This window comes from Oreochromis niloticus, linkage group LG20 (assembly GCF_001858045.2).
Source record: "Oreochromis niloticus isolate F11D_XX linkage group LG20, O_niloticus_UMD_NMBU, whole genome shotgun sequence".
Taxonomy (NCBI): domain Eukaryota; kingdom Metazoa; phylum Chordata; class Actinopteri; order Cichliformes; family Cichlidae; genus Oreochromis; species Oreochromis niloticus.
This window is the reverse complement of record NC_031984.2, coordinates 10,232,201-10,259,498: the sequence shown is the minus strand read 5'-3', so window position 1 is coordinate 10,259,498 and position 27,298 is coordinate 10,232,201. Positions and strand designations below refer to the sequence as shown.

The 27,298-nt window shown below is 38.8% G+C and overlaps 1 protein-coding gene across 4 annotated transcripts; it reads left to right on the top strand.

Moving 5' to 3' along the window:
* dnmt3ba (DNA (cytosine-5-)-methyltransferase 3 beta, duplicate a) lies at window positions 1-27,298 on the top strand. 4 transcript variants are annotated; one of them, XM_025901732.1, is made up of 26 exons: window positions 1-172; window positions 4,908-5,033; window positions 5,690-5,835; window positions 6,337-6,502; window positions 6,623-8,328; window positions 10,098-10,218; window positions 10,890-10,946; window positions 11,068-11,123; window positions 11,451-11,600; window positions 13,758-13,823; window positions 13,975-14,124; window positions 14,225-14,332; window positions 16,072-16,201; window positions 16,346-16,462; window positions 16,583-16,627; window positions 16,712-16,791; window positions 16,904-17,016; window positions 19,276-19,459; window positions 20,469-20,553; window positions 21,207-21,352; window positions 21,462-21,552; window positions 21,649-21,797; window positions 21,896-21,981; window positions 22,214-22,283; window positions 22,449-22,567; window positions 23,715-27,298. In XM_025901732.1, exons 2-26 carry the CDS (start codon window positions 4,919-4,921, stop codon window positions 23,854-23,856), a joined length of 4,398 nt encoding a protein of 1,465 aa, XP_025757517.1. In that variant the 5' UTR covers window positions 1-172; window positions 4,908-4,918; the 3' UTR covers window positions 23,857-27,298. The 4 variants fall into 4 exon arrangements, with proteins under 4 accessions (XP_025757517.1, XP_025757518.1, XP_005448535.1 ...); XM_005448478.4 differs by lacking the exon at window positions 1-172 and adding an exon at window positions 190-1,468; XM_025901731.1 differs by lacking the exon at window positions 1-172 and adding an exon at window positions 3,559-3,942.

The window sequence follows — 27,298 nt, the reverse complement described above, 5'->3', positions numbered from 1 at the left end:
GTCCTATTAACACAAATATGACTTGATGAGGATGAAACAAAACGGCCACTACCATTTTTGTTTTTGGCGTATATACCATCAAACTGGTAATTAGGACTAGCAGAGATGGTGTAATGACTTCACATCTGCCACCGGGAAGAAACAAAATGGCCACACACGTTGTTAGTGGAAGGTATTTTAAGTCTGCTATATCTGTCAAACACAGATACGCCTGGTGATGTTAGACTGCTTTGTACAGGCAGATACTTGCAGAACTCATGTACAGCGTGTCTTATGGCTGATTGTTACATTCTCACTGTGGAGGTTAGGTGAGCCGAGCAGAGCCATATTTAATGTTCCTACCTTTGTGAGTGCAGAAACAAAGCGCCTGTGCCATTATGGTTGGTGTATTAGTATGTCGGGCGGTTAAAATGCGCGTTCGGCTTTTTCCCCCTGGGTTGTTCAGGTTAAAAAAAATGTTTTGGGGGTTAAAATACTTGATTTAAAAAAATGGCTTAACCACATCTCGCAGTGCCTATGCTCTTCCATCTGCTGGGCCGCCATTACTCAGTCATTCAACACGGTGAAAAGAGACCCGATAGGCAAACCGCGATTAAACATCCGCCATTGCTTTATGTTTAGAGTCATATTAGATTCGAACCAACTCGCTGTCGAGCTAGCCCTACCGGCCATGTAGAAGAAAGCACCTTTATCCCAAATTTAGTGTTATGTTTCAGATATTTTTTAAACCTCTGTTACAGTTGTTATTTATTTTAAAAGGAACAATACAAATTTTAAAAGGAGCGTCGTCAAATAGGTACATGTAATAGTTCACGACATTTCCCCGGTCACTGCAGTTATAAATGAAAATAATGAAAACTTCACCGTTGATGTTTGCTAGCATACACATTTTGTCGGTCACATCGACTTTTTCGGACAGCTCGTTGGCTTTTGATCTTGAGGATGGTTATTCCTAAATTGACCTAGAGTTGTATGGAAATTGTGCTACTTTTAAGTAGGGTTCAGTGATGTTGGCCTGAATGCCGGTTACAGTATGTTTGGTTACACTGGCCAGTATAGCTAACGAGCCTTAATTTGACGAAGCAACAAAGGAGATCGAAGAGTCGAGACCAGCAGTTTTGTTTTTTATCTTACTTTATTTTCCTGTGGGGAAGGGTAGGTCTAATTTTTATTTTTATTGTAAGTTTAACTTTAGGTGGGGATAATTATTTTAGCGCACAGGGCGGAGTTCGCTACTTAGAGATATGGCGACCAATTTCGAACAATTATAGTCCTCCGTGCTTTGCTCGGCCTGTGCTAGGCGCTAGTGTTTACGTTAAAGTCGAAAAACACTATCGAGACCCGTTGATAGGGTCTAGCCGGGACTCCTCCCTGTGGCTGGCCAATGGACGACTAACAGGGCAGGTCTACATATGGAGAATATGCTGAAGCAAGCGCTGTGAGTCTGTGCTTACGGGGAACAGTGGAGGTAAGTTACCCATAATTTGTTTTATTTATACAAAAACACGCCGTTTCTGTTCATTTCGGACCTTACCGAACAAAGAGGTTAGGGCTCTTAGTGTCTTTATTGTTTCGGTTTTTGGAAATCCAGCACTCTGGCTCCTCACAACACAAAGACCGGCTTGTGCCATCCCGAGGAAACACCAGCTTGGAGGTTTTTGACTTACTATCAGAGCTCAAATTTCCTTCGATTAGATTTTCTTAATTCCGGTTAATGTAGTCACACTCGGTTGTAATTGCATTTTCCTTACACCTGTGTGTGATTTTAACTTATTTCATAACCATTTGCTATAATGTAACAAAACAATGAGCCAGGCTTTAGGTGCAGTACGATGCATGCTTAGCCAAAATGTTAGAAAACAAATCCAGACTACTGAACGGAAAACCGGTCAGCCTGTTAGTCACTACACGAACATATTTGCTTTCCGAGTGCATAAAGCGAAAGTAAGAGGATTGCACGTTAAAGCTCAAGTTTCTCAGACAGTGAAAGTTTTCTGCACTGGGTCGTTCGCGGGAAAAAAAAATGGATAACAACGCGAGACTTCTATACATTGAAGGAAAGAAGGGGGGTTATCAGCAGCAACATGGCTCAAATATCCAGCAGCACTCAGCTTGTACATCGTTTACCGTTTGAATGTACACACGACAAGATGAAAACAATTAAATGTAAATGTCAGGAAAGCATCAGCTTCTATCTTCCACAGACAGACAAACAATAGATTAGAAAGCTAATCAAGTAGCCTGGTCTCACTCACTGCCCCCTCCTTCCCTGTCTGTCATCAAGGGTTAAACACCAGCTATGGCACTAACATGACATGATGAAAGTTTTCTTTTTTAAAGAAGAACAAACCTGAGATCACTGCACAGACCATATGTTAGTAGTATATAAATAATTTAGCTGAAAAGTATACATGGTGTACAAATACAAATACAAACAAAAACAGTGTTACAAATAATATATTACAGAGTATATACTACAAAGAATCAACGATAAAGAAAATAGGCTGTTGTTCTCTCTGTATTGCTTTGTTGCATTTTTTTATATATGCATTAAAAAGCAGTGGATTAAAACAACAAAGGTGTTACTAGGTTCCGCACTTGTTTAGATAGTAAACAAGGGCCGCATATAACTTTCCAGGAATTTTTATTATGGTATGATAGTTTCAGGTAAAACTAAGCTGCGGCTTGTGAGTTAACATCAGCGATGGATTTACGGTTATTAATTTGAAAAAGGGATTCTGTACTTATATTTACACAATATGTATATTTATATCTTCCAACATGCAGTCAAAACTTATAATTAATGGTAAATGGTATGTCAGTATCACTGTCATTGGTCACTAGTGAGCTTCTGACTCACTGACCTGTGTCTGATTCCTTTCACCAAGTTTTATAGCCTCCTATTGAGTAAATAAGAGTGGAGACCTTTATCCCAACATTGTCAGCTGAGGTAAACAGTGGACTGAGCCCATACTTTAATGGAAACAAGATGGGCATAGACACAGTCTAAAATCATTTTTAAAAAATCTCTTGTCCTACAACAGCCACTGTAGCTAGGATTATGCACTTTAATTTGGAAGGGTAAGAAAAGAGAACTGTTGACTGCAATTTGCAATCTACTGACATCTGGCAGAGTGCTTTCACTCCAGTGTTCTGACATCAGGCCTCCGATTTAACTAGAACCTAGCATGATCTTGGGCTCATGATGTCACCAATGCAGTCCATTATTCAACAGAGAAACTACTTATGCACCAGACAATGAAGTGTCATAGTAAAAAAAATACGGCATTAAAATTACTTAATGTCTGAATCGCTTTTATTTTTTAAGATTCAATGTGTAATTAAGTACAAGGTAGAGCATGCAAGTATATTAATTAAATATTAAATACTGCGTACAACTTTATGCTTTATAAATGTGTATGCAGTGTTATGTTATGAAATAAAAATGTAAACTGATTTACATAACTGAAAGACCAAAATCTTCATAATCTGTTTGCATCTACCTTTGTTTTGGTTTTGCGTGAACAACATCATGGCGGCGGGCGACGTCCCAGAATGCATTGCGATTTCCGAATTCCAGTAGTAGATTGTAGGATCATCACAAGATCATCGTCTTGTGTGCTCAAGTTGTAAAACCACTATCTTGGGCTCAACACATATGCGTAGTTCGTTCATTTTAGTTGAGGTTAGGTTTCGTTCATAACACGTTTGTTCTAATGATGTGTGAAGTGGCCCTAGTTTTTTTGTGTTTTTGTTTTTCCCAAAAGTCTAAGCTCATTAGCGTCAGCGGTCCGTCAAGGTGGGAGTAGGTTATCACTTTTTAGCAATGATTGAAAGCCACCCTGGCACTTGATTGCGCGTGTGGCACCGTCACCCTCTCACCCTTGTGTGTAGATGACGTTGTTGCTCGCTGGCCCAGTATTGTGTGTGATTGTATTGTAGGTAAGAAAACGAGTCAGTTGTATAAAGTGTTATTGTGCATACCTGCTGCTGTCAAAGCACGCGCAGTCTTTTTACATGAATATTAAATATTGTGCGCCGTGTTTCTTGTTATGACCGGGTCATTCAGACTTTCGCCTTGTTGAAAGTGGAGGGTCGGACTTTGAGGGGAAAGTGAGCTCATTCAAACACGAAGCCGACATGTTCAGGTGCAGTCAGATTAAATCAAATGACTGCATCTTCGGAGAGGCTTAAGATTGACTTAACAGTGTGCTCCAACAGACACGTCTCTGCAATCGAGACGTCCTACCGATAAAAACACGGAGAGAAGCAAAGCATTCACGAAACATCTGTGCGGCTTCTGTCGCAGCGGCTACCCCCACTAACGGCTAACTTGCTAATTTAGCTAGCGGCTAAGTTATCCGGTAGCCCAATTGAGGCAAACAGCCTCTAACAAAATAGCTTAAGTAGGATAAAGTGCAATAAATTAAAGTGCAGTCTGACAACACATATATTTTAAAAATTGAAGGTAAAATAAACACGAAATGAAAGAATACATTTAAATAATTATAAAGTAATATAGTTATGATATAATGAAGCAAAATAAATCATAAAGCAATGGAAATTTAAAATAAATATTGTACTTTTGGAATCAACAGTAAAGTCAGAAGATTAAAAAAACACGTCTGTATCACATTGTGCCTATTAATATGTTGTTGTTGTTGTTTTTAAGAAATCTTATTCTCTGGAAGGAATACTTCTGCTAAACTCTCCTGTAGCTTTAAGCTCAAGATTCTTTGAGTTCCATGTCTCTGTTTATGTCTCTGGTTTTACTTATGGTATATGGTAAATGTGTATATAGAAAGAATATAAGTATTATAGCCATGAAATACTATAACAGTTTTAATGTTAATATTTTCTCTGGCGTAATCCAAATGTATTTTGTGTTTTTTGTTTTGTTTTTCTAGAGAGCTGCAAGATGGAGAGCACAGTGGTCAGGACCTCAGACTCCTTCACTGATGAAAATTTTTATTTGAAATGGATCAACAGTCTCCTGAAGACAAACTTCAAAAATGTGGAGGAGATGGGTTCAGGTGATTCATTAGTATGAATAGTCCAATGCATTTCTATGCATTTGGCTTAGCCCACTTTAATAACATTCAACTCGATATCACAGCAAAATGTAATAGACGTGCCGGTCCACCATGTCCATTCCACGCTTTGCCTTTCCAAAAAACATGCATGCAGAAATTGCGTTACCAGCAGGTGGAGAGAAAAGCCTCGAAGTCAGTAATGAGCAAAAAATGTGTTAAGTACATTCCAGGGTCCTTAATCACTGGAAACAATTAAGCTCGGCAGCTTATATATTTACATGTAAGTGTGTTAATAATGGACTGGCATGTCTCCTACACATTTTGCCGCTGTACTGGGTTGTAACATTAATTTTAGACTTTAGTGAGTTGCAAATGAGAGACTGAACAGCTCTGTAACCCCGCCAACCCAAGCTTTTACTGGCCTTAATGTGTCTGTTAAGTTAAACTGTTTATGTCATATTTTGAAGCAGCTCCGGAGAACACAGTGTACATGTATTGGTTACTGAGATGCTGATGATAAAGTGTTGTTCAATAAATAAAAATAGCCTGTTTTTGCTAGAATAACTGGTGTGGACCATGTAGTTTTTTAAAAAAAAAAACAACAACAATGATTCTCCCTCAGTTAACATAACTTGTCTATGTGTGTGATCTGATAGGTGCGTGCCACTGTCAGATGATGGACTGTGTTTTTCCTGGATCTGTTGACATGACCAAGGTGAAGTTTGATGCACAAAGTGAGGACGACTGTAAGCACAATTTCAGTATACTCCATGAGGCCTTCAGCACAAATGGTATCACAAAGGTAGATATGCATTAGTTGTCTACTGGAATAGCATTAAAGTTTCTTAGCTCGTGCATTTGTTTTAATACATTTTGTTATTAATTTCTCATTGTCATTACCTATTAATGTCTTTACACTGTGTCTACAAATCAGCAGGTCATCACTACTTTCTTACCTAAATTTGTTTGCACTCTGCTTACAAATTTAAAATTTATATATGCAGAAATATTGAAGGTCTAACTTTCCAAAAATGTAAAGATACACATTTACTAAATGCTTAGCATGTTATATCAGTAACATAAAATAATTTTTAAAACTGTTTATTTGTTTATGCTTATGCCACAAACATCAATATTTTTAATAATAATAATAATAATAATAATAATTACTAGGTATGAAAGAAAATGTGAATTTCCTTGTAAGTATAACAGTGGATATCCATCTTTTGAAGAAAACTTTATTCAGTAATGAGTTACAATGAGTGTTTATAAATGTTATTTTGTCTTCTTTGTCCTGATACAGAAAATTCCAGTTGAGAAGCTCATAAAAGGGGATTTTAACAGCAACTTTAAGTTCCTCAAGTGGTTCAAGAGCTTCTACACAGAAAATGTGAAAAGTAATGATTACGACCCTGTGAAAGCTCGTGACAGCTGTGATATCAGCCCTATTTTGGTGTCTCCTAAGTCAGGTAATTGTCATGCAAGATTTTCTTTCACTTTGGTAAAGGAATAATTCGCTGTAATGTGTTTTGAGGACCACAGTTATAGCACATCTGCTGTGATGTTTTTGTTTTCTCTTATTTTACCAGAGAGATCTAAAGAGTCTGACACGGAAGAAAACAGCAAAACGACTAAAAGGTTTCCTTACAGCGAGAAGTGGAAAGATGTTTTTGCTTGGGCTGACCGCAGTCCTCGCGGAGACAACTATACCTACTGTTCCTCTTGTGGTACTGACCTTAGCACTATTAACAAAGGCTTTTTTGAACTTAAGCGCCACGTGGAAACAACCAAACACAGGAAAAGGGCTGCGAAGAAAAGATGTGGTCCAAGAACACAGGTCACTGAGTCGCTGCCTTGCAGTGATGAAGCTCTCCAGTTTATTTACAATCACTGTTACACTGGATCTGCTAAAGGTCAGCAGGGATCTAGACATTTTGCACGCTGTAAGCTGGGATCACAGTACCCCAAAGATATCATATCTGCCTGTGAAAACACTCCTTATTGTTTATACATTTATGGAGGGGTACCTGTAGGAAAAGATGAAGCAGTCTCTGTGTTGCTTGTTGGGTTTTTTGATGTTGAAGCCTCTAGTCGCCGCATCAGATTTCTGGATGCTCTTCAGGCAGGGGACAGTGCAGGAGATCAGTATGCAGCAGCAGTTGTGGATAGCTTGAAGAAATTTGGGCTATCCACAGATAATCTCGCTGCCGTTTATCTAACTGGCAATGGTTCAGCCACAGAGGAAATCTGTTCTAAACTCAGGGAATTCAACGCAAACATCGTAGCCTTAGGAGGCCTGTACACCATCGCTGATGCTGCTTGTCGTGCTGCCATCAAGGAGCTCTCCAATCAGGCTCAAGAACTGATGGTAGACCTCCATGAACACTACTCCGCCTGCTCTACAAAGAATGAAAACCTCAAAGATCTTTTTGACTCAGATGTCAGCAATGACAGCGCATCACTTCACACCAACACCAGCTGCTTTAGAGTTTGTCTGTTGGTCACAAAAATATTGGAAATGTGGACCGATCTCACACTGTACTTTAGTTCTTGCAATGAAGATGAGAAGACCAAGTCCATCTGTTCTCAGCTTAAGGATCCCAGAGTTAAGGCAATGTTTATGTTCCTGCAGCAGGCCTTAGAGCCTCTGCACAGTTTTCAAAGGAAAACACAGGAAGCTTCTGGTACTAATATTGAGCTTATTCTAGCAGAAGCCAATAGTCTGATTTCCATTTACACCTCCTACTTCCTCAGTCCACAGGCTGCTGATCGTTTCCTCATTGAACGTGATGTCCAAATTCTTAAGAACAAGAACTTTCACCTGCCAACCTCTGAACTCTGTCTGGGTAAAAAAACTGTGGAAGACTTTCTGAAAACATCTGAAGCTGCTGAGGCACTGCCACTATTACAGGAGGACGTATTATCATTTTATATTGCACTCACTGGTTGTATCGCAGAGGAGCTGCCTTTAAATGACTCAGTGCTGAAGAGCATCGCTCAGCTGCTGAACCCACAGAGCAGGCTGAAAGTGACAGAGGAAACAGTCGGGGAGCTGGGCACCAAGCTGGGAATCTGCAACTCCCCTGAGGAAGTCAAACAGCTCACGAATGAATTCCTTGAGTATCAGAAGGCTCAGGAGAAAGAGGCCGAGGATGGAGGGAAGGACAGCGCAGCTGTGGTTTCACTGGAAAACATAATGAATGACACCAAGCCAGCCTCGATCTTCAGGAAGCTTCTTTTGATCCTTTTGTCTTTCCCATGTCCTCCGCTGGATGCGCAGCAGGTTTTTACTCAGGTATGTGAATGTTTAGTCAGTTAAGTTTGTTCATATAGACATTTAAACACAACAAATGTTAACTGAAGTTCTGCACAACAAGTAAACATTAAACAGTTGAAACAGTATATGTGATTAAGAAAAAATGGTGGATTGCTTCCTCTGGGTTTAGGGTAAGAGTTGGTGTCTCAAGAGATGATTTTGAATATCTCCAGGTCTTGTTTACAGTGACGAGAAAGCGACTGAATGGCACATTGGTGCTGCACCCACTTTACCTGTGCACTGCTGCAGTAATGCGGGTGTTGTACCTATTGTTGTGGTGAAGGTAGAGCTGGCCTGTGATTATAAGCTCTGGGTTGTGACAGAATAAAGTAGCAAATAGAAATGGCTGAAATGAGTTTCACCTCACACTATTTATAGGTACATTTAAAAACAGCAAACACTGACCAGAGATCAGAGTAAAAACTTTTCACATACAGCTGGACTCTCTGGAATTAGTGGATGAGGGACTGATAATGGCATTACTAGTGTTAAATCAAATGTGGGGTGTATGGCAGTTGTTAGAGATGATATTTAATCAAGTTTGATCTTTTTGTTAGAGCTTCCTTTAACATATCAAAGGAAATCTTAATTTCCTATCAGCTCCGCTACAAATCCTTCCAGTAGCCTGAGTGACTTATTTTAAGAGGACAGGATATTTACTCAAGTAGAGTAGGAAAGTAAACAGATGAACAGAAGGCAACTGAGGGAGATACCTGTCCAAAGACAGGGCAAGATTAGTGTTCTGATACGCAATAAAAATGTCCAGTCGTAGCAGAAATAATCATGCGGGATCTACATGCAGGCAAAGAGGTTTGACAGGTTCTCTGGGTGCAGAAGTTTCAATTTTGAAAGGCATATGGTGAGAAGAGTTTAGAGCATAAATTTGAATATCACAGAGATGCAAATGAAACGATAAAACGTCAGTCCAGTGTGTGGCCACATTCATGAGTGGGGCCTTTGACTAAAAAAACTGTTGAAATGGTAAAATCCCCAAGAATTAAAACACTATCAAATCAAACTAGATTCAAAGGTTTGATTCAGAGGAGTAGAATCACTGCTCCTTTGAAACAAAAGGACTCAGCCATGTATCTGATCAGGAGGAAGCCTCCATTTGGAGGTTTCCAGACAAACTGGGAGGAGATCCCAGGGTAGAGCCAGAATTCTGAGGAGACATTATAGCTTGTGTGGCTCTGTCACAACTCTGGATCGCCCAGAAGGAACTGAAAAACATAGCTGTGGAAAAGGATGTCAGCAGTAACCTGCTTAGCCCAGTGGCATCACAACTTTAGGTCAGATAAATTGATAGATTGAAGAGAAATAAATTAGTACTGTCAGCGTTAATTTCTTTAAAATGACATTAACGCCATAACTGCATTAATATAGCAAATGTCAGTTAACGAGTTACCGCGGATCGCCCCGTGCATGGGGCTGTTAACGCATTGCGTTAACGCATTGACGCCGTCCAGCCCCACACACAGGGCAATCCGCGGTAACTCGTTAACTGACATTTGCTGCATTAATGCAGTTATGGCGTTAATGTCATTTTAAAGAGATTAACGCTGACAGCACTAAAATATATAAATAAAAGTTAAGAATTAGGAGGGAAATATCTGGGTTAAAAGGACCTACAAACAAAACCTTTACTATGCCAGCATAACAATGTGACACTGAAATAATAAAGGTGCAAAATCTACTTGTGTTTCCTTTTAATTTTTTTCACTTGATACCATCTTTATGTTGTTTTTAAGGCCTTGCAGAATGATCATGTTCGTGGAGTCTCTGACAGTGAAGCCTTGACAGAAAGTGAGTTGGATGTTACGTCTGACAATTTCTCTGACAGCAGCAAGAACTATCAAGTTCGTACACGAGGTAAGAAGAGCGTGTTAAATTTCCACCTAATTTGAGTTTTAAATGATAACCTCATAAACAAATAACCTTTCATGCATGAGATGATCATAATAATTTGGTATAGCCCTTGATAACATGGAAAAGGTGGTATTACTACTACTGCTTCTTATGCTTAATTTGTGGAGTTTAGAGGGAATTGAAGAGGTCTGAAAATACATCAAAACATACAGTGTGGAAAGTATGGAGAGTGCCTGCAGTGGATACTTTTTCCCCACACTTGGTTTCACTTCAGCTTTTCGTACGTTTAACTTCCCTGTTCTCTCTGGTAGACTGGTAGACATACAAAGAACAAACAAGAGTAACCCACAAACCGGTTTTACAACATATTTCTGATATGGTCTCCAGGAAGCTGGGCGGAGATGTATTATAAGGAAAAAACAAATGAGCATTTCTCCTTATTTTGAACTCTTCTGATCTGGTATCAAAGCAGACTGGACCTTTCTAGCATTTACAAATACAGCTGGTGTCCAGACACGGTCCCTGACTAATAGTTGAAACAATTAAACAACACCAACAACACAAAAGTTTTGATGTGGTTTTTTTCCTCTGCAGCTTTGAGATGATCTGATTTAAATGTAAAAGAAGTTGAGTGAGAGTGATTGCATATTTAACTCTGCGCATTCATGTTCTAGGTCAGAATGGCCTTCCTTTGAAAGTGAAACCATGTGAAGTCCGCCTTACAAAAATAGGTAAAGGGAAAAAACTCTACAGTTATATCTGCCTGATGTACAACATTTTAAAATATCATGTTGTTTATTTTGTAGATTGCAGTGCACTAAAAAAACCAATAATATAATACTGTTTCCAAAGAGCCAGGTGATGGATATGAAAATAAACTTGGAGTGAATGGTGCCTTATGGAAAGAGGTAAAAGATTTTTTTCTCTCTGTTAATCCTCTGCTTTCTGATCTACTGCTCTAAAACATTTTAGACTTATGGGCAGATGATGTGGCTATTCAGCCTTTGAATGGTAAATTATGTGAAGTTTAAAATGTGATATAATAGCTGAACGTTTTATTTTTGCATTTCTCTCTTAAGTCCCTTTCATGTACTAACACCCTGTTGCCCTTCATAGTTTCCATAATGAGGAAGATGAAGTGGAGTTTGCCTATATGAAGGCGTGTGTGTGCGTGTGTTTTGGTTAACATTTGCATGTGCATGTTTTTTGTGTGTAATGACAATGCTGTCTCTCAGGGGACCATTAGGGGAAATTTTGGCTGGGAGAGCAGCTTGCGCCAGAAGCCAAAGGCCCGTACAGTGTTTCAGGCTGGTGATAACACCTGGTCCAAACCCATAGGTCTTGATAAGGACAGCAAAAATGAACTGGGGTCCCAAGATGATGTGGTAGGTGTACTCGAGTATACTACCAAAATACCACTGGGCCATAAAATGCTAGAATTTAAAAATGAACAAAAAAACAAACAATGTTTGAGCTTCTTGATTTTAAAATTTCAAAAGTAATAAAACATCAGACATTAGTTGACAAAAATATCTACTTGAGTAAGAGCGAAATTATCTGAGTATTGATAATACTGAATAAAAAATGTTCTCGCTTGAACAAGGAGTTGATCGTCTTCTAATCTGAAATGTGAGCGTCTTCCTCGTTAATGTGCTGAAGGAATGATAAAAATCTGCTTCAAACTGCATCCTTGAGTACATTTTGCTTGTTTGCTTTCTGCTGGTGTCTTGTAGATGCTTAATTCCCTTAGAGATCTGTGTGTTAGATACATGCGGTGTTACTATTGACAGAGCAGGGGAAGCTGAGCCGGTGGCAGTTTGACTAGCACACTTGTCTCCTGTTAGTCTGCTGTAAGAGTTTACCTACGCTCTGCATGTCAGAACTTGCAAAAAGTGCTGCTTTCCACTTTTAGTTTTCTAAGAATGGGCCTTTGACAACAGGAAACGGGACATGACCACGAAAATTACAGAAACAACAAATTCAAGGTAGCTTCCATCCAGAAACAATAGCCAAAAGATGGCAATAAATTACAGGATGAATGTAAACAGAGAGTATGAGATCCTTTATGGGAAAACCAGTCCCGAGATTCTAGAAAATGGATCCCTTTTCTTATTAGTGCCAGCTAACTAGATGTCTTTTTTTTAGATTTAACCTGTTATGGACCTCCTTACCTTGCTTATAGTGATACACACCCATGATTGGTCTCAAGTTCCTAACTTTGTTCAAATTGCTTAATTCAAAGACATAAATAGGAATTCAGTATGCATGTTATTGTTAGGGGATTTCTGCCAGAAAAGTTTTTAGGCCTGGCTGCTTCAACTATTCTGGTGCATAGTGGGGACAGAAGTAGAGCTGTGTAAATGCAGCTTTTATTACTTCTGTGCGGACACGGCTGATTGTGAGATTACGGTGGGGCACTTGGAAATTCATTTTCCACCTTCAGCATGAAGATATAATTTTCTTCTTTTTTCAGCTGCTACGTTTAGGAGTCACCACAGATCATCTGCTTCCATCTCACTTTATCCCTAGCTTCGTCTGCCATCTTCCGCTTTTCCTCCTGCCTGGCAGCTCCAGCTTTAACATCCTTTTTCCAACATATCCACTATCCCTCCTCTGCATGTGTCCAAACCATTTCAGCCTTGCCTCACTAACATGGTCTCTCCACTAAACATGCTTTTAGCCTCTTCTGCTCCTTTTTCTTTGCCCAACAGTTGCATATTTTCCACATATGTAAAAGCTAAATGTAAAAATGTATCATTTTTGATAAGTTTGATTTTGTCACTCATATCTCATACATTTGATGCAATTCTTTGAAATCCTAAATTACAAAGGTTTTTAAAAGTCTTACTTTTACTTTGGTAAAGTAAAGTTCACATAGACTGAGAGATTTAGCAACGTCAGAGCAGAACAGGAAGACAAAGAAACGTTTGAAAGCGCAGAAGTCCATTATGACTAACTTCAGCACAAAGGAACACCAGCAGTTTCCGATAACTGACAGTGAAACTAGATGTAATTAGTCAGTAGCAGCTAATTTTGGAGAGGACTCTTAATTTGAAAAAGGAAAAAAAAAATCTGTGATTTGGAGTACTAAAAACAAAAACACAGCACTAACAAAGTTGAGGGAGAGAAATTGTTGAGAGGAAAAACTGATCAGAATCTAGTCCCACATCTAACTTCATTTCATTCAGTTTCATCATTCGCTTTGTTCACCTGAGGTCAGTTTAGAGAAAAGGTAAAGGGGAATGATGTTGTCCAGTTATTAAACCTTCCATAATATTGAAATTCAAATTACAGTAAAAGACTCTCAATTTAAATAATCATATTAGAGTGTATTATGACGCATGAAACAAAACGAATGAATGAATCTTAACACTTGTAGCTCTGTACCTTCATTTTAACACATTGTGCCACAAATGCAATTCAAATATGATTACAGTCACAACCTTTGTTTTTCTTTTAAAGACACTGATCATCCTCTAAAAATATATATTACCTTTTACTTCTTTGACTTCTTTTTTTACCTAAATGTGGTTGACTTCCAGTCGGAAGACTCTTCAACGCCCAATAAACACACACCAACCAGAGCACGACGTAAACCGGCCTACCAGGTAATGTTACTGCTGCTTTATTTCAAAGAAACACAAAAAACCAAACAACAGATGCATACAGAGACACTGACAGTTGAATCATATAAAGTGTCTGTGTCTGTTTATAAGAAAATGTGAATAATCTGCTTTTGTTTTTGTATTTTTGCTGCAGGATGGTAAAGGGTTTCTTACAGGAGTGCTGGTGTGGGGTAAGATTAAGGGGTTTAACTGGTGGCCTGGGATGGTGGTGGCATGGAAAACCAAGTGTGCTCCTGTGGGTATGCGGAGGGTGGAGTGGTTTGGAGACGGGATGTTCTCAGAGGTTAGAATTACAATGCACAACCGTAAGCTGAGCATTATTTGCTCATGATGCAGAAACAATTCTCAGATTTTGTTTACATCTGATTTTCTTTCTGTTGCAGGTATACACTGAGGGTCTTACGCCATTTGCTGCCTTCACTAGGTGCTTCTGCAAAAACTCCTTTGCCAGCTTGCCCGTATACAAGAAAGCAATCTACCAAATCCTTGAGGTAGTCTTAAATGTTTTATACTACTTTATATTTTGTGTTGTCTTTCATGTGCCATTTATCTTCATATTATATTCATATTAGTTTGTCTAAGGAGCTTGGAAAGAAAAGCATCTCAACTTCTTTAAGTTGCATGAAGACGTTTCACCTCTCATCCAAGAAGCTTCTTCAGTTCTAGGGTCAAATGGTGGAGAGTCCCAGATTTAAGCCCTGTGGGAGTGTCCACCCAAGAGGGACAACCCCCTAATGATCCTCTACCTAATCACATGAGCCAAGGTATGAAGACGGGTGTATGTCACAATCAGCCAAGGTATCGGGTGAGCTCATTGTGAAACCTTGCCCCACCCAATCATGTGGTTTCCTGAGGTCAAATGGCTCAGGATGTGAGTGGGCATTAAGGCGTCTGGGAAATGATCTCAAAACTGGATTATAGATGGCAGACACTTGGTGTCACAAGCCACCGCCTCTGTTCAAAGACCCTTTTCTTTCCAAGCTCCTTAGACTATGATGACTGAAAAACCTTCACAGACATATTAGTCTGTGTTGCTAAACCAAACTAATGTAGTTCTAATGGTGAATAACTTATGGTAAAAAGTTTAAAAACTCAAGAAATAGTTCACAAATCTTACTTTCATCAGCCATCTCAGGCTGATATGACATTTCAGGTTTAGTTCATCAGATGCTCATGAGCTCCATGAAAGAGCAACCTGGCAACCTCATGTTGCCATGGGTTCAACATTATTTATTCCCTAACCATTTGGTGAGTGATTGCCGGTTGTCACTTGGTGAAAGTGGAAGAGGGTGCTGCACCAAAAACAACTGTTTGCTTTGGTCAGTAGAAGATGGCCATAGTCACCTGTAGTTGCATGGAAGACACCAACTTCTCTTTAAGCACTCGTTAATTAACCACTAAGCTTGGAAAGGCGAAAGTTGTGCCTCCTGAAACCAACACGTTTCAAAAGACGCAGCTTTTACTTGGAAAGTGAAATGTCGTTATTTCTGGCTTGTGTTGTACTCGTCACAGTTCCACTTAGGGAGTAGTTGGACTGTGTTTGCAGACAAGTCAAAATCTTCCACACATAATTATGAATGACTGGATCAACCTGCTAATGACCAAACCAATCAAAGTTGGTGGTTGGTGCAGCACTTTGTACTGACAACAGCATGCACCCTCTTGAAGCCTCTTGCCAGCGGCTCATGGAGCACAGATTTTTACGAAGTGACCAGTGGGTTGCCAAACTGGTGTGACTGGGGCCTTAGGAAAAGACTACATCAAGTCAAGTATAGGTATAAATGGTTATCTATTGAAGTTACTCTTTCAGTAGGTCAATCAAAACCATGGCTTGATTTCAAAACATTTGCTAAATGGAACAAACTGACTGAGCAACCTTTTATTACAAAAACACTGAAGACTTGTGTTTGCTAGACTCAGATATGTGTCCTTACAGATGTTGGTAAAAACAGTTGTGCTGTGTAATCAGTCTTGGTACAAAGTGAGGAATTATCGCTGCTGTGGTGTCATGTTAAGTGTTTGAATCATTTGATTATGCACTTTCAAATGATGTCTGTTTTCACTCTACTTATTTTCAGGTCAGTGAATGTTATGAGGTTAGCAGCAGGATGGTCTATTACAATGGAAATTAAATAACAGAGTGACCGTTTCATGTATCGTAGCATCAAGCTGCTGGACCTTGTTGTACTTGTACCATACTCCAGATTTTGATGACATGTATAATTTGCAGTTGGCAGGTGAGAGGTGTGGAAAGTCTTTTCCTGAGGCTCAAGGCAGTGAAGAAAAAGAGCTGAAGCTGATGTTGGACTGGGCCTTTGAAGGATTTCTGCCAACAGGACCTGATGGATTTATACCTGTTGGTATGTCTGTTTATTTTTAATTCTTTCTTACTTTCTTTATAAAGCACCATATTTTATTTTCCTTCTTCCTTTTTCTTGGTGCCAAAGATGCTTCTTAAAAACATCCAATTTTTTAATCTTTTCTTTGTTTTCTGCCTCTTAAAGACTCTTCTCCACACGGTCATTCCTCTGACTCGACTCTGTCTGACGCCCCGCCTCCGGCGAAAAGAAAATATGTTTTGAAAAATAAGGGAAATGTCCCCGCCATCATCTATAACAAAGGTGCATGTTATTTTTTTATTTTGTACTTGTAAAGAGATATTTGTGAGGAAACTACTAAATGAAGCAACTGATTTTATGTTGCCATCATTATTTTTATTGCGTGTGAATATTTCATTACAGAATCAATAATAGAAGGCGTCAAAGAAAAGGGAAAAACAATTGAAGGTAAGTTCTTTAGCGAATGTGGATTACACTTGATTTAAAACTACTAATATAAACACAACTTTCTTCTCTTTTTTTCCCCTTTAGATTTTTGTTTGTCTTGTGGATCTACTGATATTGACGTCCAGCACCCATTATTTAAAGGTGGTCTTTGTCTAAAATGCAAGGTAATGTAATAGCACAAAGATTCTGTTTCTGCCACAGCCTGCTGTGTCGATATTTAGCCATTAACTGAAGGATGTCCTCTATTAAAATCTGAAAACAACCTTCTGTTTACAGGAGAACTTCACAGAAACCTTGTACCGCTACGATGACGACGGCTACCAGTCATACTGCACCATATGCTGTGCAGGCTTAGAGGTCATTCTGTGTGGCAATCCCAGCTGCTGCAGGTAAAAACTCCACAGGTTTTCTTATTCACACGCAAACATATTGATATTTATGGTTTCTCAATGTGACTTTCACTTAGGTAAAAACATTTCAATAAGCAAAAAAAAAGTTCAGCAATTAATATCAGAATGTTACAGAAATATCTGAGAGAACCTCTTGATGATGGACTCATGAACTTGCTCATGACAAACTCTGACTTTTATAGGCCTGTTCCATGAGACAAATTTGAGATGACTGCACCAGGCTACAGTTTCCATAATCCTTTGAAGGATGCAAGTAGTTTAAAGTCTTCCTCCTGGCATCATTAAACCACTAAAACTTCACATTTGCTCATCAGAATTGTGTTGTTCTTGTTGTTTGATCCTGCTACAGAGACACTGCCAATGTGTTTTGTGGTCTCAGAATTGTTCCTGCAGGGAGGGAAGACAAGAAAGAATTTCACAGAGCCCAAAGCACACTGGATAACCCCTTGTTGCTTCTTCTTAATCAGAAAACTATAATCAGAAGAGAGGCATTTAGACATTGGGAAGCTTTTATAATATTTGCAGTGAAGTCATTAAATTGACCTCTAACATTGGCTTCACTAATGTTTCCTGTGGTCCACTCTGTGTACATCTGTTTACCTACTACAAACACTACACACATTGTACTGTCCTGTCATCATAAAACGAGAGCTGAGCCAAAAGGCAAAGCTTTTGATGTGAAGCCATGACTATTAAAACCTTCATCTATGGTCACATGATCTAAATGACTGAAAGTATATTGTGGCAATGCTCAGCATCAGGGTGAGCAGCTCAGTTATTTGCTGGGTGCTTGGAGGAGAACTGCTGCTCTTGCTGGTCAAATGGATCCAGCTGAGGTGATCTGGGCATCTGGTTAGAGTGGGTGGGATACACACACCAGATACACTGCAGAAGAATAAATACACTTCAAAAAAGTATAGAATGCCATTTTAAGAACATTTATTGTGCAAAACTTTTTTTTTTTTTATTACACTTTGGGCATTACAGTTCGGCTAAAATGTTTGTGACCAGGTACCTCATAACGTGGATCGAGTGTCTTAATCATAAAGCCGCTTTTCTCCACTGTAAGAAACAGCAACACAAGTACACGGTAATGGCATTTGTGATATCCACCGCTGATTCGTTTTCTCGTATGGAGTGACTTTGGAAAAGGCTTGGAAAATATCAGTCTGCTGGTGTGTAGGGTTAGGTGTAGGGCCACTTTTTTTCTTTCCACTTGACTGACTGGGCATTTGTGGAAGGCGCAGTTTTTGACTTTCCTCAGATTCCAAAACGTGCTTTGTTTTAAGGTGATAAAACAAATTACTTGTATATCCTCTCTTCGCTGTTACTGTCACCCGGCATAATTTGCAGATGATATTTTTCTGCTCAACATCCGACTGCTTAAACCCAAACCAGGTGCATATGACCGACGTCGCACCGGTCTTCTTTATGAGCACCTCCTCCTCCCCACCTGTAAGCTCCATGCTTGCAGCCGCTGCCATGCTTTCGACCAAAACAGCCGCAGCATGATGACATCATCAACATGCGCTATCGCAGTAAGATTGTATAGTCAAAATCTCTACCATTGGCTTAACAGGCTTATCTTCTGTGGTTATAAGAGGGAGTTTGATGTCATTTGTAAATCATTTTTATCATATTGTCTGTGGCATAAAGAATGCCAAATCGCTGAATCCAGGAGTATCATCATGTCAGCTTGTTTTTTTTCTTTTGTGATGCACGATAACGTCAGGATGAATTACAAAAGTAATGAGAAACTAGTTTTCATGGAAACTGAGGATATTGGACATGTGTCTTTGGTGGCACTTGTCTGCTGAACTCAGCCTATGCAGACTTTAAATAAAAACTGGGGTGCTTTAAACAAACAACTTACAACAGCTGGTCCGTTGTGTCCACTGCCTTTTAATATGGTGGATGTATATACTATTGAGTAACTCCTGTGAGTCCACCAAATGAGAGAAGATGTACATCAAAGTGTCATTCACTAACCTCTCCCTTTATCTCACAAAGTACCTTTATCTCATGTCCTACCCCCTCACCTCTCTTAAGGTCTTTGTATCAGTTCACAAACCCCTGAGTTTCATATTTATGTTTTGTCAGCCTCTAACAACTTCTTCAGTCTCTCTTCTGTCTTTATCAGTTGGATGAGTGCCGAAAAGTTTCTCACACTGAAAACGCTACATCCAAATAACCAGAATCAACTTTCTGAGATTGATGTTCTTTTTTATTGTCTCCCAGATGCTACTGTAAGGACTGTGTGAACATCCTGGTGGGCCCAGAAACCTTTGATAAGCTGAAAGATGTCGATCCGTGGAGCTGCTACATGTGCAAGCCATCACAGTGTGAAGGAAACCTCAAACTCAGGGCAGACTGGAGTGTGAAGGTCCAAGACTTCTTTGCCAACAACAGCGCAATGGAGTTTGTACGTGCCGCTCTTATCTTTAATTGGAAATGCAGTTTTTGTTTTCATAAGCAAACTGTCTGATCTTATCCCAACATACAGAGATCTTTTTCTTCATTTTAGAGTCAGGTGATGTTAAATTAGTCAATGTACCATTTTTTAAATATATATTTTTATATTAACTGTAATTATAGCATGGTAACATGTGCTATAATTACAGTTAATTTAACATTTAACAGCACTGAGATTTTGTTCCAGATTAGAGGATGACTCATTTTAATGAAAATGACCTTGTGGTGTATGTGTGCGTTCATGATATGATGATATTTGGGGGGAGTGGGGGTTGTTTTTTAATTATTATTATTATTATTTTTAATTTTAACATCATGTCGCATTCAACGAAATGCAAATTGTTAAAGTGTATTTAGGTTAAACTCAGGTTAAAACCTTTTAATCCTGACTTATGTGACTGATTATGAACCAGGCATTGCAGGCTGACGAGTGACTGCAGATTTGGTTTTTTAAGCTGGTAGTTAAAGGTCAGATGTGTCGACGCCTTTGAGGATTTTGCTGGAAGTTAAAATTAATGTTACACGTGACCCAGAAGTCCTAATCATCTTCACCTTGGGAGTTTCTTACTTCTGAGTACTTGGATATTACTGTATGCATGAAGTGGGGCTGGAAGAGGGGCAATTATTTGATGTTAGACAGTTGCCTTTGGCTGTGTGTAAGCATAGTTTATCAAATATTATCAAATATTTAATGAAATTATTTATTAAAAGCTTCTTAGTTTTATTAATAATGGACCTGCTTTCACCTTTAATTACTGAAAGCAGTCTGTTCTTTGAGGGTTTTTAATGATCAGCTCCAGACCCTCAGTGTCGGATACTATTCAGATTTAGTTTTTCTCTGAGGGTGAGAAATTAGTGTTTCTTAAGCTCTGCCAGTCAAAGAAGTTTTAAGTTAAATCTGTGTGTTTATGCCATTTATTTTTTTCTAAATGTTAATCAATTCCATTTTTTTACCACAGGAGCCTCACAGAGTTTACCCTTCAATTCCTGCTGATCAGCGCAGGCCAATCAAGGTGCTCTCGCTTTTTGATGGCATTGCAACAGGTGAGTTTATGACATTGTGTGGAAAACTCAGCCAATACCCATTACACTCTGTCTGTGCATACTAATGAAGAGCCTTGGAAGGTTCAGTTGGCATCTGTATTAATGTAATAGGAGACGGTTTATTTAACATGAATTAAAAATATGGTGGCTGAACAGGTTGTCCACCAATCAGGTCAGTCGTTTGACCTGAATGGGCCAATAATGGTGCTGTCTGGGAGGTGAAAGACTTCTTAGTAGTCAGTTCGTCAAAGTCAACTCAAAGGTGAAAATACTAACGGTAGTCATCCACCATTCTGTTGGTTGTTAATATTTGTTAGTTTCAGAGTCATTGTTTTCAGGTTCTGGGGTGAGGCATTGATCTTTTGGATAACCTAGATTACCGTACATAAATGTGACTGACACCTGTATCCAGGGTGATCTTAGATAATGCAACTGAACAAAATGAGCAGCTCCTCAGCTATCCTCCTGTTTTTGGCTTAAAAACCAGCTGAAAATCTGTCAGGAAGCAGAGGAAAGTGTTAAGTCCTCCAATTAGACATTCCCACAAGTATATGAATCATCTGAATACTGTAAGACTAGAAGAGTGTTGAACTGGCAAAATGTGTGCATTTCTAATTGTTCCCTTGATTTCATTTACTTTAACATCATTTCAGGATATCTGGTGCTCAAAGACCTGGGCCTTAAGATCGAGCGCTACATTGCCTCAGAGATTTGTGATGATTCAATTGCTGTAGGGATGGTCAAGCACGAGGGAAAGATTGAATACGTCAATGACGTTCGCACCATTACAAGGAAACATGTGAGTACAAGCAAGACACACGTGAATGCTCAAAATGTATTTTAACTCCTTCCTGTTTTTTGAGTTCTGTGTATATGATGGTGAGTTTGTGTCTCTTCGTGTGTGAAAGCTGGCCGAATGGGGTCCTTTCGATCTTCTGATTGGAGGCAGTCCATGTAACGACCTGTCCATGGTGAACCCTCTTCGAAAAGGATTATTTGGTATGCAACTTCTAAACTTCTATAAGTAAATAAAGACTCACTAGAGGTTTATTTGTCATCTTTTTAAATAAAATTGTTTCCCTGTTGATCCTGCAGAGGGTACTGGAAGACTCTTTTTTGAGTTCTACCGCATACTGACCTTGTTGAGGCCGAAAGAGGACGACAACCGTCCGTTTTTCTGGTTGTTTGAAAACGTGGTTTTCATGAGTGCCAACGACAAATCGGATATCTGCAGATTCCTAGAGGTGATGTTTCTTTAAGTAAAAGTTGCTACCAGTCTGGTGGAGGGTCAGACTGCATTAAGTTTTAATGCTTAATATATGCTTTCTGCCTTCTATTGCAGTGTAATCCAATTCTTATCGATGCAGTAAAAGTCAGTCCTGCTCATAGAGCACGCTACTTTTGGGGAAACCTGCCTGGCATGAACAGGTATGTACCAATACAGGCTAAAATATTTGTGTTGGCTCACTGCAGATCATAGCAAGGATTTTAATGTCCAACTAGAACCTCAACACAACCACAATAATCAAATAATTTGTATGTCTTTTTAATTCATTTATTTTTCTACCGTTTTGATTGTTTGCTTTTGAGTGGTACTAAAAAGTCCTGAAGCTAACTGGCAAGTTAGCAAGTTTACACTCTTGTCTGGGATTTCTTATAGACCTGTTGCGACATCTCTAGACGACAAGGTGACTCTGCAGGATTGTTTGGAATCCGGACGCCAGGCAAAGGTCAACGTCATTTATTTTTTTATTTTATTTTTTTTATTGGTCATGTTTAGTTTGGGTATAGTTTTAGGTTAATAGTGTGTCAACAATTTAAAATATTAGTTTTTGTGTAATCGTGAGACTATTATTTTGTGTTCAACAATGTTAATTTGACATTTCTCCCTGCAGTTTGACAAAGTCCGTACTATCACAACAAAGTCTAACTCAATAAGGCAGGGGAAGATGGGACCGCTGCCCGTCGACATGAATGGCAAGGAAGACTACCTGTGGTGCACTGAAATGGAACAGTAAGCATAATAAATTATTTACCGATTTGTTCCCAGTGTGACATTATCTCTGTCAGTGTATTATGACTTAATTTCTGTGTGTTTAATGGGTGTCATCTGATAGTATCTGACTGAGGACATGCCTGAATGGTTTCTAAAAGCAAAACAATATAAACCACCACAAAACGTTGATGTGCTGCAGTAGTTTACACAGCTCTTCCCATTCAGCCTCACATGGGTGTAGCTGCTGCTACTAGTACACGCTAGTTACATATAATGTTTATTAAGCTACATGCACTGCAATTGAGTCGCATGTACACATCGCTTTACAGCTGACAGCTGGTCACTTGCAGACGACCGTAGTTGCGAAATAAAGGCCACCAACAGGAAGTGAAATGACCGCCGACTAAGTTTTCAGGGTTTGGGGTTTTGTTTTTTTTGTAATGAAGTTTGTTTTTTTTTTTGTACTGATACTTTCTATGGTCTGGTCACCACATCACTGCGAATAACTTCTAGTTTGTACCTACCTTTAGACCAGATATGATATGCCAATTCTAATATACTCATATTAAAAACCTAAAGCATTAAACATGAAACTTGGGCTTAGTAGTTGGTCCTGAGACAGACAGGTGAGCAATGATGTAAACTTCAAAGAAGGCAGCATCTTTGATTCTGACCCTGAGCTTCAAAGTTGTCAAATTATGCTTTTTTAAAAGTCCGCGTTCCTTTAGTCCGATCAAAGATAAATTAATTCTGGAAGTTTGTTGATGTGACATCAGCAATTGTAAGACCAGGGAGAATTTGATTGGATGAGGGAAACCTGGAAACTACAGCCCTGTTTCACTCTGCACCTTTTTACTGTTAACAGGAAGTGTGCACAGGTCGGCCGACATTAACTGGAAATGGATTCAGCTGTGTTTGCATAGGCCAACCTGTCATCACCTGTGCAGTTGTTTGCATATGACAGGAATCAAACAAGGGTGTCTTATTATTGTGCAGAATGCACAGTGAGTGTTTTCTTCTCTGTTAGTCTGTATTTGCTTTTACAGTCTCTAACAGGAGTGTGATAAAACCAAATCAGAAAAAATTTGCACCAATCTGAGGATTTTTAACATTATGGCTTTGTGTGTGTAAAATATAACATTTTCCATGTGGTCTCCTTTTTTAGGATTTTTGGTTTCCCCAAACACTACACTGACGTGAACAACATGGGCCGGATGCAAAGGCAGAAAGTCCTGGGTCGCTCCTGGAGTGTGCCTGTGATTCGTCACCTGTTTGCCCCGCTGAAGGATTATTTTGAATGTGAATAACCACTGTGAAGCAAATCCTTGCATCAGAGCTGGAGCGGTAAACCTGATGCCTTATCCTGCCCCGCCTTGCTAGTTAGTTTAAACTCTCCGGTCTCTCTTTAGAGGACCGAATGTAGCTTTGACTTTTAGAAATATTTTGTTCATGAATTCATTTCTTTTTTGTTTTATCCTGTCAGTCATCAATGATCCTCCACCACCAGCAGGCACAGACACTTTTTGGTTCTTTTAAGAAATTAGGTTGCTCAGAACACAGGCCTGCATCATGAAGTGAGCTGAGGTGGTTTGCGAGCCATCTTTGGGCTTTTATGGATCAGTGGAGTCTCCTTGCTTACCTTAATCATGAATGGAAAGATCATAGCCGCTTATCAAATCCACATATTGATTTTAATTAGGTTTTTAATTAAATATGACTGCAGTGTTTTTGTATGACAGGCTACAGTCAGGGTTTGGGGGTTTTTTTTTTACTCTGTATGATGTGAAAAGATGCACAGGAAGTGTTCCTGTTATGGTTCAGTGTCAGCGATTTCAAACTGATAACATGCACGGTTAGCGGTAACTTTATGTCCGCAGTGAAGCATACAAGAGCCAGATATTTCCCTCTGGACCCACAGCAGAGCCAAAACACACTAAACGCATCTTTTGCCTCAGCTTTTCTTCCTCTGGCCTTACGTGGCCTAAAATCAGTCACTATAGGATTAATTTGTTCTTTCGTCTGTTTTGCTTATAAAATGAGACAAATATGTAGACCCTGAGCCCGGTCCAAGGTCCCAGAGAGCCGCTGAACTCCCTTCGTGATGCAGGCCTCCTCACTACCTCAGCAATGGTTTCAAATCTGCAGCTACAGGTGAACACAAACCATTATTGCTTTGTGATCTGTATTTTATCATGTTTTTATTGTTTTTATTGTTTAATCCTTCCAGGCCGGGATTTTAAGTCCGACCTAATCCTTACTGTGATGAATTTTATTGCGTTTTACTTACATTTTTTAATCTTTAAACACTGTTTTACTCAGTCTGAAGAATCCCACCATGGTGCTTCTAATAGTGGTGATTTTTACCCCACAAGTGGGCATTTGTGCTACAATTCTGTCTTTTTTTAAGGAGTTTTACTTACACAAGATCAAAAATATTTTGAATCTGCTTACTGACGACAAGCTGAGTATTTTAATAAGCCACACAAGTCAGACTTTGTCAGACTTTGTCAGAACATGCAGTGTTTACTAAAGTGGGAAATAGTTATGGCTAAATGACTGTAACTATGGTTTAATTGCTGTAAAACAAAAAGGGCAGGTATATTTATAACATGAAAAAGGTATATGATGTAGAATATAACTATTAAACATTCAAACCTTCATTTTCAGGTTTCCCCCCTCTAAATGGTTATTTTTTATTTCCAGTGGTTTCTTTTCTGGCCAGTAAAAAAGTTAATTTCTTGTGTTTTAAAGAATAGTTTAATAGGTTCTGAAACTAAATAAAGCCCTTAACATCATTTGAAGAAACAACCTTTGATTTTATGTTCAAAATCTGTATTTTGTTAAAGGGATATCCACTGGAGTTGAAGTGGGGCTGGGCTGTACTTTAATGTAATACCACATTGTACCACAGCATGGTAAACTGGGTCAGTGTAACCCTTATTTAACAATGTAGGCCATTCAAAGTTCACTAATATTTGCAGTCCTGGCCTGGTAATGTTTCTGGGTGTGTACAAAGTACACATCCAGAAACATTTCAACACACCCACTGATAAATGCTGCCCCCTCATGGTGAAAGTTTAAATTCACAGAGGGGAAGTTCTAAAAGTACTTTGAGGCAACTAGCTGCCAAACATTGTTAACAAATTGAATAATTATTAATTTTTAATTAGAAAAATAAAATAAAAACTGTTAATTCATCTGCTGCGTTCATGTGTAAAACTGCTGAACTGTAAAATAAGACTGTCATTGTAGAAAAAAAAATGGGGTACAGTAGTGCAACTTTTCATGCAACATTTAACTGTTTCATAGTTAGATTCAATATTATGTGGCAATTTTTTAAATTTCATAGTGTTTGTGTATGTATTTTGTACTCAGCATCCATATTTTCTGATTTTCATCAAGCAGTAAACACGAAACTGCACCAGGACATAAGTTTTACAAGTTTTATCAAAACTGCAGCCTCAAACAAGGACCTGAAACGTCTGCTAATCTGCTGGTCCATGTCTAATTACATGGCCTAACAGCTGCAGCTATTTGCTAGAGAAAATTACATGATAATCTTTTTTAATTCTATTGTTCAGGTTATGTATCAAGCAAAGAAAAAAGAAATCACCAGTGATTGTTTCAGTTTCTCAAATGTGCTTTTCTATCCCTGAGATCATAATAAATTCATAATAATTAACAATCAAATAATGACAGTTTAGAATTATTTTTATTTTCTTTTAGTTATTTTTTTTAAAGCGAGTTCTCAGTTTCAGGGTCCTAAAATTGCTCTTTTTTTCCCTTTTAACCAAATATAAGCTGAATAGCTCTGGGGAAAATTACTGGTCTGTGGTGTTCATGCTTTGTAACATTTTTCTGTAGTTCAAAATCTACAGTTCATTGTTTTGAAAGTGTAATCAGCAGAATGATTAATTGTTACTTCCAGCACTAATTTTTGGGGATTATGATGATGTTGCTAACTGAGGACGAGGGGGGGGACAACACACTCGTCATGTCGTGCTGCAGAAAATCGTACTGTAATCATGTTTTTCAGTTCTCCAAACTGTTTGTTGATTAATCAGGTAAATGATGGAGAGACTAATAATAGAAATGCACTGTTTCAAAGCGACATCAGGTAACATCAGTGCTGATGCTTCACACAAACCACTGATGCAGACCTGAACATTTGGTGCTGTTTTTAAAATACTGTAAGGTTTAAGTTTTTGTTATGTTAGTTTTACTGAAGATTTAGTACCCTTCATCCTGAGTCACTGTGTTTGATCGCATAATTATTTCGTACTGTCAACATATTCACACAACAGAGGCTGAAAGTTGGATGTTGTTTTTTTACCTCATTTCTTTTGGGATTTCTGATGGTGCTACTGCAACGGTGCTAACTTTGCATGCTTGTTACACTCTTTTTTTTTTTTTTTTCCCCCCATCTTATGCTGACATTAGTTGAAAGTGAACTGTGTAGGTTTTTGTTTTGCAGTGTACTCGGATGTTCAAGTGTTTTTGTTTTAACCAAATGATGTAGAAAAATATTAGCATGATAGTTAATTATCTTTGTGAAGGGGGAAAAATGTTGGGGCATAATGAAAGTGTTCATAGGATTTTACTCAGGCATTACAAAAAAAAAAGGTGCTGTTAAAGGAAAAAGTTTGTCTTTTAGTTTCATTTATGTCTGAACTAATTTAGCCAAAAATGCCTTTCCTTGAGCCAAAATCTGTTTTACTGATAACAAAATAAAGACCAACAAAACTGGGA

Coding starts and splice junctions, on each gene's coding strand:
- dnmt3ba (XM_025901732.1), top strand. CDS start 4,919: ATGGAGAGCACAGTGGTCAGGACCTCAGACTCCTTCACTGATGAAAAT. Junction 11,601..13,757: donor TGGGGTCCCAAGATGATGTG/GTAGGTGTACTC, acceptor GTTGACTTCCAG/TCGGAAGACTCTTCAACGCC. Junction 16,628..16,711: donor AAAGGGAAAAACAATTGAAG/GTAAGTTCTTTA, acceptor TTTCCCCTTTAG/ATTTTTGTTTGTCTTGTGGA.